The sequence below is a fragment of the Sturnira hondurensis genome, unplaced genomic scaffold (assembly GCF_014824575.4).
Source record: "Sturnira hondurensis isolate 20B ecotype Veracruz unplaced genomic scaffold, ASM1482457v3 Scaffold0006413, whole genome shotgun sequence".
In the NCBI taxonomy this organism is placed as follows: domain Eukaryota; kingdom Metazoa; phylum Chordata; class Mammalia; order Chiroptera; family Phyllostomidae; genus Sturnira; species Sturnira hondurensis.
Window position 1 is genome coordinate 52,066,261 of NW_028079044.1, and position 17,524 is coordinate 52,083,784.

General features: G+C 56.8%; 1 protein-coding gene across 10 annotated transcripts in view; it reads right to left on the minus strand.

Annotated features, from left to right (window-relative positions):
• The window catches only part of PTK2 (protein tyrosine kinase 2), a 156,733-nt gene that overhangs the window by 17,802 nt on the left and 121,407 nt on the right, over positions 1 to 17,524 (minus strand). For all 10 annotated transcript variants that reach the window (XM_037048615.1, XM_037048617.1, XM_037048616.1 and 7 more), the window contains one exon: positions 5,480 to 5,591. In XM_037048615.1, the coding sequence (XP_036904510.1) occupies positions 5,480 to 5,591 (112 nt within the window). The remainder of the gene's footprint in view (positions 1 to 5,479; positions 5,592 to 17,524) is intronic.

Below are 17,524 nucleotides of genomic sequence, written 5' to 3' on the forward strand. Positions count from 1 at the left end.
AAAATAACAGAAAAGGAGCTCTCTCTAAAAGAGCTTAGCTGGAAAGAATGCTGAAGGGTATCATGACATTTCAGTGGGGTTAGAGCTCATCTCTTCAACCAGTAACGCTGGGCCTATCAAATACCCAGAGGTGAAAAGGGGAGTCGGACACCTTCCCCGACGCAGGGAGTACGCACAGAGTCGGCCCAAGTGCACGCCGCTCTAAGGCTACGAGCTGGAACCGCAGAGCTCGTAGCAGGAATCACAGGACAAACCTCTGGGCTGGACAGCGGTTTCTTGGTTATCACACCAAGAGCCCAAGCAACAAAAGGGAAAAAAGAAAGATAAACTGTACTTTGCCCTGGCCGGTGTGGCTCAGTGGACTGAGTGCCAGCCTGTAGACCAAAGGGTCGCCGGTTCGGTTCCCAGTCAGGGCACATGCCTGGGTTGCAGGCCAGGTCCCCAGGAGGGGGTGCATGAGAAGCAACCACACACCAATGCTTCTCTCCTTCTTTTTGTCCTTCCCTTCCCCTCTCTCTAAAAATAAATAAATAAGATCTTAAAAAAAAATAAACTGCACTTGATCAAAATTAAAAGCTTTAGCGTTGCAAATGACACCACCAGGCAAATGAAACCGTGAGACAGAATGAAAGAAAATACTTGCAAATCATCTCTAACAGGACACGTAAGAACTTTTGGAACTTGACACTCAAACACCAAATGCCCTTGTGCAGCAGCGGGCAAAGCCTGGAGCGGCCCCAAAGAGGCTCTGCCAATGGCCGGGGGCTCAGGCACCAGGAGACACTCAACGCCGCTCCGCACTGGGGACTCGGACCTGGAAGCTCGCTCAGCCGCACACTGGCTGGGTGACCGAGGGCAAGAGAGCGCCCCGCCTGGCCTCCACGTCCTTGTCTGCACAGCGGGAGTGGCGCTACAGGAACTGGAAGTCACCGGAACTCTCTGTCCGTGAGACGCTTGAATCTGAAGCTCACAGCAAAGGAACACTTGGTCTGAAATAGAAGGTGAGCCAACGAAGCACCCAGCATCCGAGAGACTGAACGAAGTGGAAACCCTCAATTCTCCAAACTGCAATCAGAGCAACAGGAGATGGACCGAGGCCCCAGTGACCACATGTGGTCCTGGATGAACCCAGGCTCAAGTTAGGTTCCAAGTCTGTGTGCTGGAAATGGCTCCAGAGTCCATGGGCCTCGACGCTCCCCTACTCTCCACGTACCAGGAAACCATGACAGCACCGACCAGAGAGTGGCGAGGTCCGCACACAACACCCCAGAGACTCCAATCCTTAAAAGGAGGGCAGGCTCACTTCATACTAAAAGTAACAGCTGTGGAGAGCGCAAATGCGCTGCTCAGACAGTTCTGCTTTGTTCTCCTCAGACAGGAGGCCAGCCCACCACTCCCTGCCACCACACTCTCGGTGACAGAGTGGGCACGGGGCTGTCATGATTGTGGAAGAGGTAACACAGGCCAAGGCCTCCTGAGAATGGCTCCCACGGAGGCACTGACATGTCCCTGCTTGAGAGGGTTGCAGTCTCACAGGACCCCCGCACCTCTTCTCAAAGACAGAGACAGGCACAGACACGCCAAGCACTGGGCAGTGGACGGGCTGTTGGTGCCCTCCTGCCAGAGCAGGGGAAGGGCCCACGGGGGTGCCCCAGACCGGTGGTGCTCCCTGGATGGCGGTGCTCCTGGTGGCCCTTGGGCATCTGAGAGGAAGGCAGCAGGCAGTGCCGTGTGCCTCCAAGCTACACGTGGGAGACACAGCCACCAAGTCCTGGAGCCAGAACCCAGGGCCCACTTCATCTGACATGTGAACACAGTAGGTTACACAGTGTGTCTGCACTGAACATTCCCCAACAGCAACTGCTGTGTATACAATGGACAATTCTACTGTGTTTTGTCTGAACTTTACCAACATTTTTCGTCATTCTAGAAAGCCACATCACAGAGACAACACTATTGTGGCTGTGGGGCTGTGCCCACAGCCTTGGGGACCCCCGCAGCCGTGCATATCATGCAGGGGTGTGCACGGTACTAGCAGGCCCCAGAGGAGCTGCGCTGTGAGAACACCATGGCACTGGGCTGCCTCTGCATGTCGGGCGGGGGAATGGGGCAGTACTGACTGTGTTGCATAAGCAGAGCGCTGGGTCCGAGGTGGCTGCTCTCGAAAGTTTATTTTCAGGATTGCATTATATTCTCAAATGTCACCGAGGATCCCAAGAGCTGTTATTTGGAATATATCTACCAACACTCATATTAGAGATTAAAAGAGACACTGAAAAATAACAAACTAGTCACATGTTTTGAGAAGCCGGCGAGGGCCGGCCTTCGCCACCCGGCGCGCGCACTGGAGCACAGCGCGCCGTGGAGCACGACTACCTAGCCACCCGCAGCTGTGCAGGTGGAAGGGGCATTTTAATGGTTTCTTGGCACAACTGCGGGTGCTGCTTTTTGGTAACACGGCCACGCTCAGCGGTGGCGGTTTCTGAAGGTGACTTGCCACGTGGACTCAGAAGCCGCACGGTTACCCGCGCTATCAACACCCTTCTCCTGGACTGTGAGTGGACCTCTCCCCCGTGACTATCACCCCGAGGTGACTATCACCTCGAGCTCAACAGAGAAGTCCAAGAATTGGAAAACTATCAAGGTGATGAATACAAGCTTTGAAAAACTCAAATTTGGGGGTGAAAATGCATATTTGGTCACTGGCAACAAACACTACCAGCTGCTCTCTCCTTCATGAGACAGCCTTCCCTCCCTCTTTCTTGTCTGAGGAAACGCCTGCCCAACAGGCAGCTGGGAACCGCCACAGCACGGCTGCCCGCCCTGCTCTCCGTGACACTGGTCTTTGGGCCCCAGCCTGGCCCCCCACAGGGCCTTCCCTAGACATCCCGTGGGGCTTGGGTGTGGCAAAGGGCCGTGCGTGGACTCCCTGCTTCCTTCCTCGAGCCCGCTCAAGCAGACTGGCCTCTTTCCCTCCCGGTGTGAGGGTGGGGCTGGAGTGATCAGTGGAGTCTGTGCGGCTGCCTGACCTGTGTCCAGGTGAGAGTGCTTCCTGCACCACCACACCTGCCACATGGCTGCAGGTGTCAGCAGCGCACAAGGCCAAGGGCGGCCTAATGGGACTCTGAAACAGGCTTTGACCTCAGGGTACCCCCTGACCCCCAGCCCCAACAGTCACATTTTAGAAACTGCCCTCCGGAGGTGTTTTTACCCCGAGGCGCTGTGGGGACCTGCAAGACCCCCTGCAGGAGGAGTGAGCCCTGAATGGGATGCTGCTCACACTGGGCTGCTCTCTGGCACAGGTCTGCAAGTTACTTGTGACGAGACCAGTAACCTATTTTTAATAATCAGCTTCGAGGTTATAATGTTTTTGCCAATGAGTAATTGTGACTCACTGCACAAAACGTGCCCACTGGCGACGGAGACCCTACGTGGACTGTAGGTGTCGCAGCGGAAACTGTGCTGCCCTGAGACGGTGAGGAGGCCGACGGGGAGGAGGCCTGCCTCGCGCAGAGGAGGTGCTGGCTGGACCCAGAGGCCAGGAAGACAAAGAGTCGGGAGAAGCGACCACAGGCCTGGGCCCCGAGGGCGAGGAACTCGAGGCTGGCCCTCCTGTCACACCCCAGTGTCTGCGCACAGGCCCCGCGACGCTCTAGCCACTACAACTCCATCCAGCTCTGCCAAGCTTTGTCTCCGAGGGTCAGGGAATGAACATTTTCCTCCTTCAGGACTCACAGTCACTGGACTTCTCAGCTGTCTGTGCAGGTGACACTGGCCACGGCCCTCACAAACGAAGGGGCATCCGTTCCCTTTGAACTGTAAGGACTGGAATGGCAGGGGGCTGGGCTGGCTGACACCATTTTAAGAGGCAGAACAATCTGATTATAGAAAAGAATCTAAAACACATGCTTTGAAAACATCTCAAAAAAACCTGGGATATTTACAAATGCAAGCAGAACCTCCCTCTGGACTCCGAAACAAAGTAAGAACAGTCTGACCACCTCCCCCGCGAAGCTAACGCTGAGCTTCCAGAATTCAGCCGAGCAGAAGTCATTAAAAACCCTACAGCTGACATACAAGGAGCATCGAGATGGAAAAGGTCCCGCACTGCTTCGAGTTCAGGGGTCTGCGGGAGTAGGTGTCCACCTGCTGTGACTGAACAAAGGGCAGGGGCACCCTCTCAGGGGGAGCAGCGCCCCATGTCACAGAGGATGGTGACACTGGTCGGGGCGGACCCCGAGAGGAACTAGGAGCCCCCCGCCCCACCCCAGTGCAGCTGCTCGAACCGGCACACGTGTGCGCACGCGGGGTGGGTCTCGGGCACTGGGGCGGGGCTCATGGCCGTTCTGCAGGTAAGGGAGCTTTTTGTGACACTGGCTGCATCCTAACTCACTCCGAGTGACACCCACAAGTGACGCGGCATGGGGTTCTCCCCTTTGTTGAGGAGGCTGAACTGTGGAGCCCCTCCCCTGGAAGTTTGAAAAACAGTGCCAGGCCCCTGTCCTCATGTCACCAGTGGGACAGTCTCACTCACTGTCACACAGGTTAGAACACCGACCAAGAAAGGAGAAGCTCTGAGGCACCTCGAAGAAAAACGCAGGTGTAACATCCAAAGGGCACCGACAGATTTTGGAACATTTTCAAAAGGAAGGTGAAATAAAGGACTGTCAGAGTCTTAATGTGTTTTAGGGAACCATATATCAAAAGTAGCAAGAAATTATTAGCCGCAAAAAAGCGTATCGTCTCTTTACTTCCCAGAAAATGATCTGAACTGCATCACTCACGGCAACCACGCCCATGCGAGAAAATGCCCACCCGTCAGAAATGGAAGGTGCGTAAAGAGTTGTTTGTCTGAGAGGGTCGAGGGTCAGCTCTGCGCGAGCCCCCGCACAGCACGGCAGGCGGCGGGCGCGGCCGGGGAATGGAGGCAGGTGTGAGGGGAGCAGGCAGGCAAGGCCTGAGGATGCTGCCCGGTCCCCACACCAACGCCCCAACCAGCAGCCACGGGCAAGGAAGACACTCTAACAAAAACCAAAGCAAACCCAAAATAACAGGGTCAGGTGGAATTGACTCATTTTGACACAAAGCAAAACGAAAAGCACTCACAACCTAGTTTTAGTCCCTCTGGTGTTTTAACCTTGACTTGACCTTGGGGAGATCCCTGATGACCAACAAAGGAAAAGCTGCCCCGAGGCTCAGTCCCCCTGGACTCAGCCCGCTGCTGTGGGGGAGGGGAAGGGAGGAGACAGGAGCCTGGGAGGAGCACTTTGAGATCCCATCGATCGAGGGCCTCTGGGTTTGCAAGGGCCTACAGCTGAGATGCGGACCAGCAACAGTGCGCAGAGCGCACCAGCAGGGAGCAAATGGGAACCCCGAGCTGGGGTGAGCCCATCAGGCCCAGGACCACCCCCTCAGACAGCAGCTGCCGGCACCAGAAGCCCCAGGGGGTGGGTGCAGGCCGGGGCGGGGCCTCTGCTACCTTGGGCGGTGCTTCGTCGGACCCGCCGGAGTCCCAGGACGCGGCGACCTGCCGTCTGGACTCCATCCGCAGACGTTCCTCGTGCTGCAGCTTCTCCTCCTCCAGGACCGCGCTAGAGAGACAACACATGGTTTCAGGGGCCGCCGCGGGGCCGCGGCACGTGCCAGGCACCCCCACCTCTTCACAAAAGGACCGGAGAGGAGTTGGGTCCAGGCAGCAGGCTCGGCTGCGGCTCAGACACAGGGCAGAGGACCGCTGTGAGGCCCTCGAAGTCCTGGGAGATTAGAGGCGTGCCCCGACAGGTGTGTGCCCACGTGCGCGGGGAGCAGAGCCGCCCACCGGCGCCCCGCCCGGCACAGACACGCATCCCGGCACAGACGCATCACGACTGAGCGGGGCGGGTCAGCCCTCTGGCTAACCACCTCCCTAAATCGCGTCTTCCTCCTTGCATCCTCCCCAGCACTCTCCGCTCCAGGCATAAGGAAATGTGCGGCAGTACCTGCTCTGTTTCTGGAAACCCCGGCTGCTCTCAGCAGCAGCTCGTGGGCAGCAGCGCCCTACTTACCGCCTCTCCACTACTCAGGGCTGCTGCACCCCACACTCCTCCGAGCCAGCTGGGCAGCGTCCTGGGCCTGGCTGCTGGCCACCCAGAAACTGCCCCGAAGGCCGCCCAGCCAGCCTCTGCTCACTGCCCACGGGGCTCGGACCCCTGGGCTCAGCAGCGGCAGGGCCCGGACACTCGTCCCACCGGGGCAGCCGGCTCCTCCCCGCACGCCTGCAGTCTGAGCTCTGAGGAGGAAGCCCGTCCAGTGCCGAGCCTCCTGGCGGAGCGCAGTGAACAACCACCCAGAATTACTCATGGGAGTGAGGTCAGCGGCAGCGCACCCGCTCTGATCTGGGAATGTGCTCGGCTGTTTCCAGCAGACGTGCCTGCCTGACCAGAGGCCAGCATGAGCTCCCCCACGGCCCAGCTCACACAGCCACCGGCCGGCTGGGCTGGGAGACGGCAGGCACATTCACTTGGCGGCCGCCCGGAGCCGGCAAACCGGCACTGGAGATGGGGGCCTCTTTTTTTTTCAAGGGAAGGGGAACAGCTTCCTGTCTCAGTGAAAGCTTCCACCTCGCCACGAAACAGGAGTTGGATTCTTCCCGTGCTCCAGCGAGACAAGCGTGATGAGAGGCAACAAGGGACTCGTAATAACACGTGAGGACGCAGTGTGTCCCCCCCACCCCGCGGAGGGCAAGGCGCATGCGCTGCCAGCGCCGTGGGTCCCTGGGCCCGGGCCAACTGTGGCTCTTGTTGGGGTGCATGGCAACGTCTGTTTGCTGGACGCTAAGCTGAGGCGGCAACTTGCCAGCTACCCTCACAGGTGGGGACAGCACAGCCCCCAGGCCAGAGTCTGCGCAACTCCTGACAGCGAGCTGAGGAGCATGCCACCCTCGGCACGCAGGTCCCCTGCCCGTGGAGCTGGCCTGTCGCCTCCCGAAGGAGCTGGTCCCGATCAGACTTTTGGGGCCCTCTCTCAACACCTGACCCCCAAAGTAAATAATGGATCCTGAACTGGAATTTCCAAACACTGCAGTTTAAAACAACTGAAAAGCCCACAAAAATCAAGGGGGGGAAATCAAGTGAAAAAGCCCTCTTGTCCCCCTGCAAACGGTGAGCACGCCGCATGTGACACACTCTCAGGTGGCAGGGCCTCCTCTGTGAACAGGCCCCCTGGGGCCGAGGGGGCCCTCCTGGGTTATCTTGCGAAGGGGCACACCCTGGCCTCGAGGTCACTGTGCCCCACAAAACCCTGCACAGAGGGCACGTGAGGGGTCGGGCCACTGTGGGGCTCTCCCCTGGGCCCCGGTCCTGCACTGCTGTCCACTCCTGCTCGCCCACCCCCCCCACCCCCACCTGCACAGACACTCGACTTCCCTGCCAGCCACCCTCAGTCCCACTGCTCTCGTCAGCTGCGTGGCAGCTGCTTGACAGTCACCTGACAGTTCTCCTGAACAGGCCGGTTTTGTGCCCCCAAATGCAGTGATAACCAGGGAGTGAGTTCCTTCCATCTCAGCACACCGTTCTCATACCCAAAATAACAAACACAGCGAGATGCTTCCAAGAACCCGTAACTCACTGCCCAAAGTGATGGGGAACACAAGGAACCCAGAGCCTGTCTAGCTCCACTGCGGGAAGCCCCTCCATCGATGGAGTGAGGGTGCACATGGAGATGTTTCTGAACCGTTCTCTTTCCAGCTGCTGAAGATCTCAGGGCAATGAACCAGAATGTGCAGAGTGTCAAGGAGGTCAAATTTAAACATATTTTCCCAAACTACAATATTTTTAGAAGCGATGCATTCCATTCAAAGTGCTGGGCTGCCTAACGTGACCTGGCAAGGAGCCCTCCAGCTCTGCTTCTGAGCCTCAGACTCGCAAGCAGATGGAACAGCCAGTGCTAAGGGTCCTCACTAGCAAACCCCAGAAGGCATGACAACCACGTCCCCGTGGGTGCACAGGGCCTGTCCAGGATGGGAATTGAGACGAGGAGAAGGGAGCGCTTCATTAGCTGTCGTTTTTACTTTTCACGTCCCTAGCTTTCACAGAAGAAGTCACCCAAGAAGTCAACTCTGAGTAAAAGGACGTACAAAGCCCTAAGGTTGCTCTGTCTGACACCCTCTCTCAGCCTGCGCGGTCCCCCCGGGAAACCACAGCTCGTGGCCTTGGCACGCACACGGAGCTGCAGTGTTGCATTTCTGCTCCGGAGCAACACAGCGCAATCCCACTTGTGAGATTTGTTTTCACGGACAGCAAGACAGTGGTCCCACAGGTCTCTCGTTCCCAGGACCGAAATCAGACAGGAAAACGAGCCTCCAGCACAGGCAGAGGTCAGCGGGGAGAAGGGCCAGGAGGCTGAGGGCGGGTAGCAGCTGTGCGGTCCCAGGGGCAGGGCTGGGCAAGGGGCGTGACTGCAGCAGTCTGGCCTGGCTCGCCTTGTGCCTCCGCTGGATAGGGAGGACGCCATCATCCAGTGCTGGTTCTGACGGAGGGACAAAGCGTGTGAGGGGACAGAACACTCAAGCAAATGCGAGTGAGCTCTGTGCTCTCAACTTCCTTCCAGACTGCTAGAAAAATGAGGCTTCCTCCTATTTCACTTCTGTAGTGATTTTCCCGAGGGTAACTAAACTACTATTCTTTCCTTTGAAACTAAAACACACTTCTTCTTTTAAATATAACTTGCTTGGGAAAGTTTTTTGTACAGATTGGACTTTGATACCTTCACCATAATTTTATGGTGACATCACATTTGCTTTGGACCTAAAACTCGGTCTGGTCCATAGCTACTTGGCTCATCTGGAAAACATCCAGAGAAATGCAGCAAGGAGTTGGAAGGGAAAAAAAGCCAAGAGGGAAAGGGCTTGTTTTGGCAAGTGCACCGGAATCTCGGTTTTGAAACCCGATCTCTCAGTCACCCAGCGCTGCCTCACCACAAAGGAATGCAAGTGACCTTTCCACAACAGCGCAGAGCAGGGGTCTCTGCAGAGAATAGGGTGGGGGGACTTGAGGGGGGATGGGTATTTGGAACTGGCTGTCCAGTGCTCAGGGCCACAGCCGTGTGACAGGGTGCCCCCTGCCGCCTCCCGCGATCACCTGGCACGGGGGGGGGGGGCTGAGCACTCAGTATCACACACACGCCAAAACCACTTTCCCCTTTGCTTACGACTCATCTGAGACTGTAGAAAATAATGCACTTTATTAAAATTATTTAAAAAGTGATTGCTACTAAAATCTTACTTCCAGATGATGACTTCTTTGTATTTCTGAGAACTTCAAGTAGCTCCAACGTGACCACCTCCTGCAGGCAGCAACTGTGGGCCTAAGAAACAGTTCTGTGAGGGCCGGAGAGCCACCCACAGCAGCCCAAGTCTGGGGGTGCCGAGACTAGAAGAAGGCGATGGCATGGGGAAGGGGTAGACCCTGACTACCACCAGGCAGCAGCAGGCCCCAGTCTCGCTGGTTTGAGGAACCAGCACCCACATTTGAGTCACCACAAGCAGTGGGAAGTGACGGGGGCCACCCAGGAACGAGAGAGCTGAGGACAGGGTTCCTCCAATCCAAGCATAAATTCTGCCCGAATCACCAGCAGACCAGCAGGCAGACACACAGAAGGCAGGTTCCAGGAAGCCCACCTCAGGCTAACAAAGCTGAGCTGAAGTGTGATGTCGCCCACTGCGTGGAGAGAGTCTTCCATCTGAGATCGGCCAAGTGTACTACCTGCTAAAGCCGCCCACTCTCTAGTGGAATATAACTGAACCCAGGCTTACAATGTTCAGGACGATCTAAAATTACTCCGTTAAAAAACAAACTGCGGCAACGTGATTCACGCTCAAGAGGGAAAAAAGTCTAAAGGAGGCTGACTCCAAAGGTGACTCAGAAGTTGGAATTAGCAGGCAAGGATTTTAAAAAGTTGTTATATTTAAGAACATAAAGAAAAATGGGCCCTGGCTGGTGTAGCTCAGTGGATTGAGCTCGGCCTGCAAACCACACAATTGCGGTTCGATTCCCAGTCAGGGCACATGTCTGGGTTGCAGGCCAGTTCCCAGCAGGGGACTCATGAGAGGCAGCCATACATTGATATTTCTCTCCTTCTCTCCTTCCCTTCCCTTCTAAAGATAAATAAATAAAATCTTAAAAAAAAAGAAAAATGGTTTGTAATTAATGAAAAGATAGAAAATGTCAGCAGCAAAACAGAAACTGTAAAAAGGAGACAAATAAAAACTACAACATCTGAAATTGAATCTCTACAGCACAGGTGGCAAACACAAGGCCCACGGGCTGACTCCGGCCCTGCACACTGTTTTATCTGCCCGACACCTCATTTCTACGCGGCGGCAGCACTGAGCTCTCACTTAACTGTTGAGGAAGAGTTACATCTTCCTACATCATCCTGAAGAGTTACATCATCCTACGGTCCTAAAATTACACTCAGCCCTTTGAAGGCAACCTTGAGGCTGCTCTGGCTGCCAGTGAAAATGAGTTGGACATCCCTGCTCTACGGGACTGAATGGCTGGCAGGGTGGAGAGGACAGAAGAGCCAGCAGACTTGAACATAATCCTTAAAAGGGCTCGATCAAAAGGTTTAACATACAAGGAACTGAAGTTTTAGAAAAGAGAAAATCAAGCAGGAAAAAATACCTAAACATATATATAGTGGTCAAAAAGATATCTACAGATTCAAGAGGTTCAGTAAACCTGCCCTGGCTGGTACAGCTCAGTGGACTGAGAGCTGGCCTGAGAATCAAAGGGTCACTGGTTCAATTCCCAGTCAGGGCACGTGCCTGGGTTGCAGGCCAGGTCCCCAGTAGGGGGTGTGTGAGAGGCAGTCACACACTGATTTTTCTCTCCCTCTCTGTCTCCCTCCTTTCCCCTCTCTCTAAAAATAAATATTTTCTTAATAGAATACAAAATGCTAAAAACAGAGGTTCCGTGAACCTCAAGTATGATCAGTACAAATGTAACCACACCTAAGCACACCTTAAACCACAGAAACCCAAAGAAAAAGACAAAGCCGTGGCAGCCAGAAGAAAGTGCAGACTGCACACAGAGGAGCAAGGGAAGGAAGGGCCAGTGACTTCTCCTGAGGAGTAGCAGAGGTCGGAAGACAGTGCAAGGACCGCATCCGAGTTCGGAAAGGAGCACCCCCACTCTGCCCCAGTCACCTTGGAATTTCACATCCAACGAAGTGGGATGCGGTTCCTTCCTGGCTGAGAACACCGGGCAGACTCACCACCGAAGCAGGCCCGGCCCACAGGAGGAGCCGAGGACGGCCTCTGGAGCCGGGAAGGTAGACAGAGACCAGTCTTTAGGAAAGACTGGGGTGCTGCACAGGGTCAGCCACAGAAGGCCCCCTACTTTCCCTAAAACACTGCTGGAAACAATACACATCGCTAACACACAGGCTGCAGCCCACACCCTCGAGGGCACGAAGGGCTGGGTGCAGGGTCGCCATGCCTAAGCGAAGTAGGTGGAACAGCTACACAGGTGTGAGCCCGAGGCCAACCACAAAAATGCAGAGCAAGTGCAGGGTTACGAGAGACAGGTGTGGAAGGAAGCATGGAGCTTCAAACTCCTGAGCCCAAACGGGTGATGTGAGCCCAGGGCCCCTGACCTCCCTGCCCCTGGAGGCTGTAGGTGTTCAAGGGTTTGTAAGGGACCCGGAGCCAGTGCTTGTCCCCCAGTTCCCACCACAAGGCACACTTCCCTGTTCCTCTGTGTGCTGAAGGGGGCAGGGGCCACTGAGACCGCTGGTTGTCCACTGTCCAGGGGGAAGAGTTCTGGGGGCCGGTGCAGACTGTAAAGAGTGAAAGTGGGCCCCACAGTGGAGCGAGCCGAGGTAGTGGGGTGAGCGGAGTACAGGAGGAATTCTGGGGCCCTGCAGCTAGGAGGGAGGGGCCAGATCTCGGGTCTGGGGCCTGCACTGCCCCCTGCACAGTCCAGGGCAATCACAGGGCTTTCGGAGCCTTGGGCTCCGCATGTGAAAAGGGCAGACGAGGCAATGCATGGGAAAGCACTCTGTGAAGCCACCCAAGGGCAAAGGGCTGCTGTTTAGGAAATCCAAGTTCAATCCCACTGCAAACGTGCTGGCTCCACACAAGACCAAGTCGCAGAGGTGCACCTACCCAGAGCTCCAGCACCTGCCTGTGGCCGAGTCCAGCGAGGTGAGACCTGTCCTCAGATCAGACACATTTAAACTTCCCATTACAGTCCTACTAAACTCGGCTCTGCTACCTTTCATTACTGGGAAGGCCAAGCACCAAAAACAGAAACCACAGCCTCCGACGTCCAGGCAGGGTGAGCATTTTCAGGTGCGCACCAGAAAACGGAGCCTGCTTGTGTGGGTGTCACCAACCGGACAGGACGGTGGTAGGGAGGAAAATGCCACCCGGATGGCTGTGGGCGCGTCCACGCTGCACCTTTGAGAGGAGTTTTGGAAGCAAATACAAAACCACTTAAAAAAGACAGCAAAGAAGCACAAGTAACCTCACGTCACTAACCAGGCCTGGAGCCTTTAACTCAGAGTTCGTATTTCACAATGAATAGTGTCAAAAAGGATTTTTAAAAACTTGCATAAGATGCTGTTGACACACTGAAAGCCTTAAGTCCACATCCGTGTAGACATCTACAAAATGTCTGACAGACGCGCCTGGCATTGCGGCATCTGGGTAGCAACAGCTGACACCAGCAAACTCAAATAATGGTATTTTTGACAACCACAACTGACTCTCCTGTGTCCCAGGTCCCTCTGGCCCTCCGGGAAAGGCCTGGTCATTACTGCGGCCACCAGCACAGCTCTTGGTGTGCGTCCACGGAGTCGTGCACACCAGGTGGCAGAGAACGGCACTTAGTCCTGACAGTGGGATGGGGGTGGGACATGTGATGGTGCTCTGACAGGGAGGCTGCGTCACCGGGCCAAGGCCATGGAGCCTTCGAAACTCGAACCTGCATAACACGCATGACGCACAGAACCCTGGATGCCAGCTTGGACTCCTCCACATTCAGGTGTGCTCTGCCCTTGCACTGGTGCAGGGACACACACACACACACCATGTCCTCTGAAGGTGCGGCAGGCCCGAGCCAGCAGCCCAGCAGCCCAGCAGCCCAGCAGCCCCGCGGAAAAGCAGGCATGCCCTGAGGGGCCGTGCAACTTTGCTGGGCACCACCACACAGAGACGGGTATGAAAACACTGGGTCCACTTGTGGCCACAGCGGCTCCACGTGACAGCCCTGACCAAATAGACCTCTCCAAGGCCATCATCTCTCTGTGACACTATTAAGGAGCAAACATGACATGACAAATTGAAAGTGACAAATACACCCTCCCTCACCCCCAAGCTGTAGACAATGCTATGCGTCGTGGACACGGTGCGCCCACGCAGACCAGGCACCTGATGACCTCTGGCCTTGTCTCCACCACGGGGCGGAGTGAGAGAGCCGACGGCTTGGGCCCTAGCTCAGGTCTGCAGCCAACCCACCCGGTCTCAGCAAATCGGCACCGATCACATGGCCGCCATCTCTGCAGACAACGCAGCCTAAGAGAAAGCCACGTGGGAAGACACATGGCACCGTGCCTGGCCACGGAGCCGCTCCACAAACGCTGGTGCCGAAGGTCTTCCTGAGGGCTCAGTGACAGGGACCCACTCAGAACCACGGCCCTCCCTCCAGGGCCGCACTTAACGGGGCCAGTGTTCTCCAGAACAGAAGAGTTTGGGTAACTTGTACACACACCACTTGCACCCTCTGATCTAAACCATCCTATGCGGAAATAGCGGGCTGAGAATCAAGGGGTAACAAACCAAAGGCTGAACCGAGCCCTGGCTGGGGAGTGGGAGCACTCACCCCTGCTTGGAGCCGCTGGTGTGTCTGCGGGAGAGGGACTGGCGTACCGCCAACCCGTGGACACGTAACTGCCGGACACGCTCACTACTGTGTTCACACATGAGTCCCGAGAGCCCCAGACTGGAAAGGATCCCAGTCCTCATCAGCCACAGAAGGTGTAAACTGTGCTCCATTCAGATGGGACACTGCACAGCAACAGGAACACCGCCCAGCCACAGGTGGGCAGGGGTTGTCCCCAGCGACACGCTGAGCAGCGGCACCCCCAGCAGGGACACTGGCACTGAAGGACACCACTGACGGCGGGGTGGGGGTGGGGGTGGGGCGGTGCGGAGATGGCAGAGCCACTGCGCTAGGGCTGCACTCAGACCCCGGGGAGCAAGGGGGGGCACCTGGGCCCTGGCAGCGCCATTTGCTGGTTCTGGACGCTGGTGCCATGTGTGCGCCCAGATTCTGACGATCCGATGAGCTGTTTAATCCTTCACACGTCTGTATGTTCCCATTTTCAGTAATACAAAGGTAAAAAATACAAAACTCCTGGCATAAAACTTTTATGCTGATCATTTGTCAACTGCCCTCATTTGCCGGAGAAGGTTTTACGCAGTGACACAGGAACACCACGTGGCTCCCGACCCTGATGCACACCCACTGCGTTTCCAGAGGCGCAGGTCCCCTGCCGGCCCACGCCCTGGCAGCGGCACTGCTGGGCTCCAGTGCCCAGAGGGCGAGTGCCACGGCCACGCACCACAGCTTCCTCTGCAGGGTCGTTGCCAAAACTTCAGACTCTGTCGGTGACTAAACAGCCTTCCCATTCCAAAGATGGCCAGTGCACCCGGCGGCACGGAAATGCCGGAGTGTACAAGCAGAGAGCGTTTTGCTGTCCGTCACCGTGCCGCCTCCTGCTGAGGGAACTCGCACACCTGAAACCAGGCCGCCCACGGCCCCATCTCCTCCTGCGTCTCCACGCGCTCACACGGAGTGAGAAGGCAGGGCGGAAGGAGGACAGACACTGAGTCACAGAGCCCCACCCACGGGAGTGTGAGCCAGAACCCGGGGAGCCTGCCCGACCAGATTCACCCTGAGCCACTTTCCCAACTGAGAGGAAAAAGTGCACGTGGACCCAAAGGCAGGTGGGGCCCCACCGAAACCCGTGCCTGCGTGCAGTGTTTTCATTTAAGGTGGACAGGGAGGATGGAGTTCGGGAAACGCTTCTAACTGCCCTGAGGTGAGGCCTCTCCAAAACGCGCTCCTTTCTTAGTACCCTGGATATAATGAAACGTAGGAAAGATTCAGTGGAAGAGCCGATCCACTTACTGAGACACACTGTTCCGTGTAAGTGACCAAGCTACTATGTTACAAATGTCGCTGGCCTACTTGGTTGGCCGTATCACACACGTTCATGTAGTCACACCTCGAGTCTCACTCAAACAACCCAGAACACATTACTTCTCAACAGCCTGTGCTGATTTTGCACAGGAAGATGTCCATGAATTACAGTGTCGGCACATTACACTTACATTTACGTGTGTGCATGTGAAAAGAACCGTATTTAGTCCTAAAAGTCCGTCTTGGAGAGTTTTTGGAGCTCGTGTGCTGTAAGGACAGTCCTCAACACTAACATCAGCCTGCACGCGCCCAGCAGTGAGCTCAGGGGCTGTCCCAGCCGTCCCTGGCCCAGGCTCCTGGCCGGGGTGCGGGTGGCACCAAGGAGAGTAGGACGATCCCTGTCCTCAAGGAGCCTCAGTCTAGTAGGGGCTGAGACATACTAGACTGTGAGCTCCTCGAGGGCAGGAAAGGTGTTCTCGTCATCCTGCCCCGTGACCAGCACCTGGCTCAGCCATCTCGGCACTCAGCCTTCGTGGAGCTGAGCACGAATGCGGCCAGTGTGGCAGCATGGGGTGACGTGACAAGAAGGCCGAGTGCTCTGCAGACCCCGAGGGCAGAGGCGAGTGAGTGGGAAGTCACGGGTGCCAGCACGGGGAGGGTCCTAGAGGACGGGCGGGGTCTCGCCGGGTGCGGAGGAGGTGGGCCAGGCCAGAAGAAGCCCCGAATGCCACTATGGGAGCCCCCACTGCACACGGAGCCCCAGGCACCCCCAGAGGCTGCTCTGAGCAGGGGTCGTGCCCCACAGCGGTGGTACCACAAGACAGAGGACCAGGCTCTGCCTGGCAGACAGGAGTCCCGAGTGGTAGACACTAACCCGAAGGGCTAGGTAATCTGTGGAGAGGGGGCTCCAGTGGTGAGCTGATGGGGCGGGTGAGGAAGTACCCGTGACCCCAGGATGGACACAAACACAAGGCAGCACCATCCCCTACAGAGGGGGGCCCACGAGGAGAAGGGAACAGCTTTGTTAGGGGACAGATGCAATGGCCAGCGGCAGTTTCAATGGCGGGCAGAATGGCCGTGAGAAAGGCAGCACAGCAAGGGAGCCGAAGGCAGTCAGAGGGGAAAGCAAAGCCCAGGGGCACTTCTGGGAACCCCGGAGGGGATGGAGAGGAAGGGGGCACTGAGAGATCAGGTCACTGCCAGGAGGGAGGGGTGGAGACAGAAGGCCAGGAGACCAGGTGTCAGGGAAGTGGGCAGATGGACTGGGGTTGGGGTTGAGACGGGGGACTGGAAGGACGGACTCTGTCGGATGGTGAGGAGGGTTGGGAGGAAGTGAAGCTGTCCAAGCGGAGGGAGAAAGGCAGCGCACTCAGATCCGGCACTGACCACGAGAGCACAGGGCCAAGGGGCAGGGTAGGGGGAAGTGAGTGTGGAGCTTGGTGCGGCTGCCTGGAGACGCCGAAGACCCCCACACAACAGCCAAGGTGGAGGTTGCTCTGCACCCTGGAGGGAACCGCCACTCAGGGGAACCAGCAGCTCAAACAAGAGGTCTTGTGAGCCACACGGCGGGACTGTGCTTTGTTCTCCATTGAGGCCACGGAACCTTGCTTAGAGGTTCTCAGGCGCTCAGCAAACGGATGAGTCTCCCAACTGGAGAGACTGGGTGAGTCTCCCGTTCCCCCTACCCCCACCCCCATGGGCCGTCATGACTCCTTCAAACAGTCCCCTCTGAGGGGGCCTGTCTGCGGGCTGAGCTGCTCAACAGGAGGTGAGACAAGGGCGAGCTGAGAGAGGGTGAGCCCTGGTGACAGGCGGGGCTGTGTGAGCTTGGGTCTTTTGGACCCTGAGAGTCAGTCAACTTCATGGGAGAAGTCTAAGCTATAATACGAACAACCTCCCGTAAGATCAGGGAAGCCTGCCACTGGAAGCGGGCGGCGAGGCGCCCGTGACCCGGGTGTCGGCCGGTCCACGACGAAGCTCCCCATGCACACGCACTGAGTTAAAATCCCTCGTTTCAACCTCTACTCCCACTCAGCGCCACGAGACAACTGTTCACAGAGCACTTGTCAGGCACCTGGCCCTGAGCTCCAGGGCTACCAAGGTGAGGGAGCCCGGGTGGGGCCCGTCGTGAGCTCAAGTCTGGCTGGGGACACAGACAAGCAAAGGGAAACTGTCCTGGCCGGGGTCAGGGCGGGCTCTTGAGAGGAAGAGGGAGGGAGGCAGGGCACTGAGAAGTCCCTGTGTGTGTCCCCCGGGGCACAGAGCTTCCGGCCTGAAGCAGGAGCCTCTCAGCGGAAGCTGAGCAGCGGTGCGGACGACGCAAGTTCTGAAAAGGCACC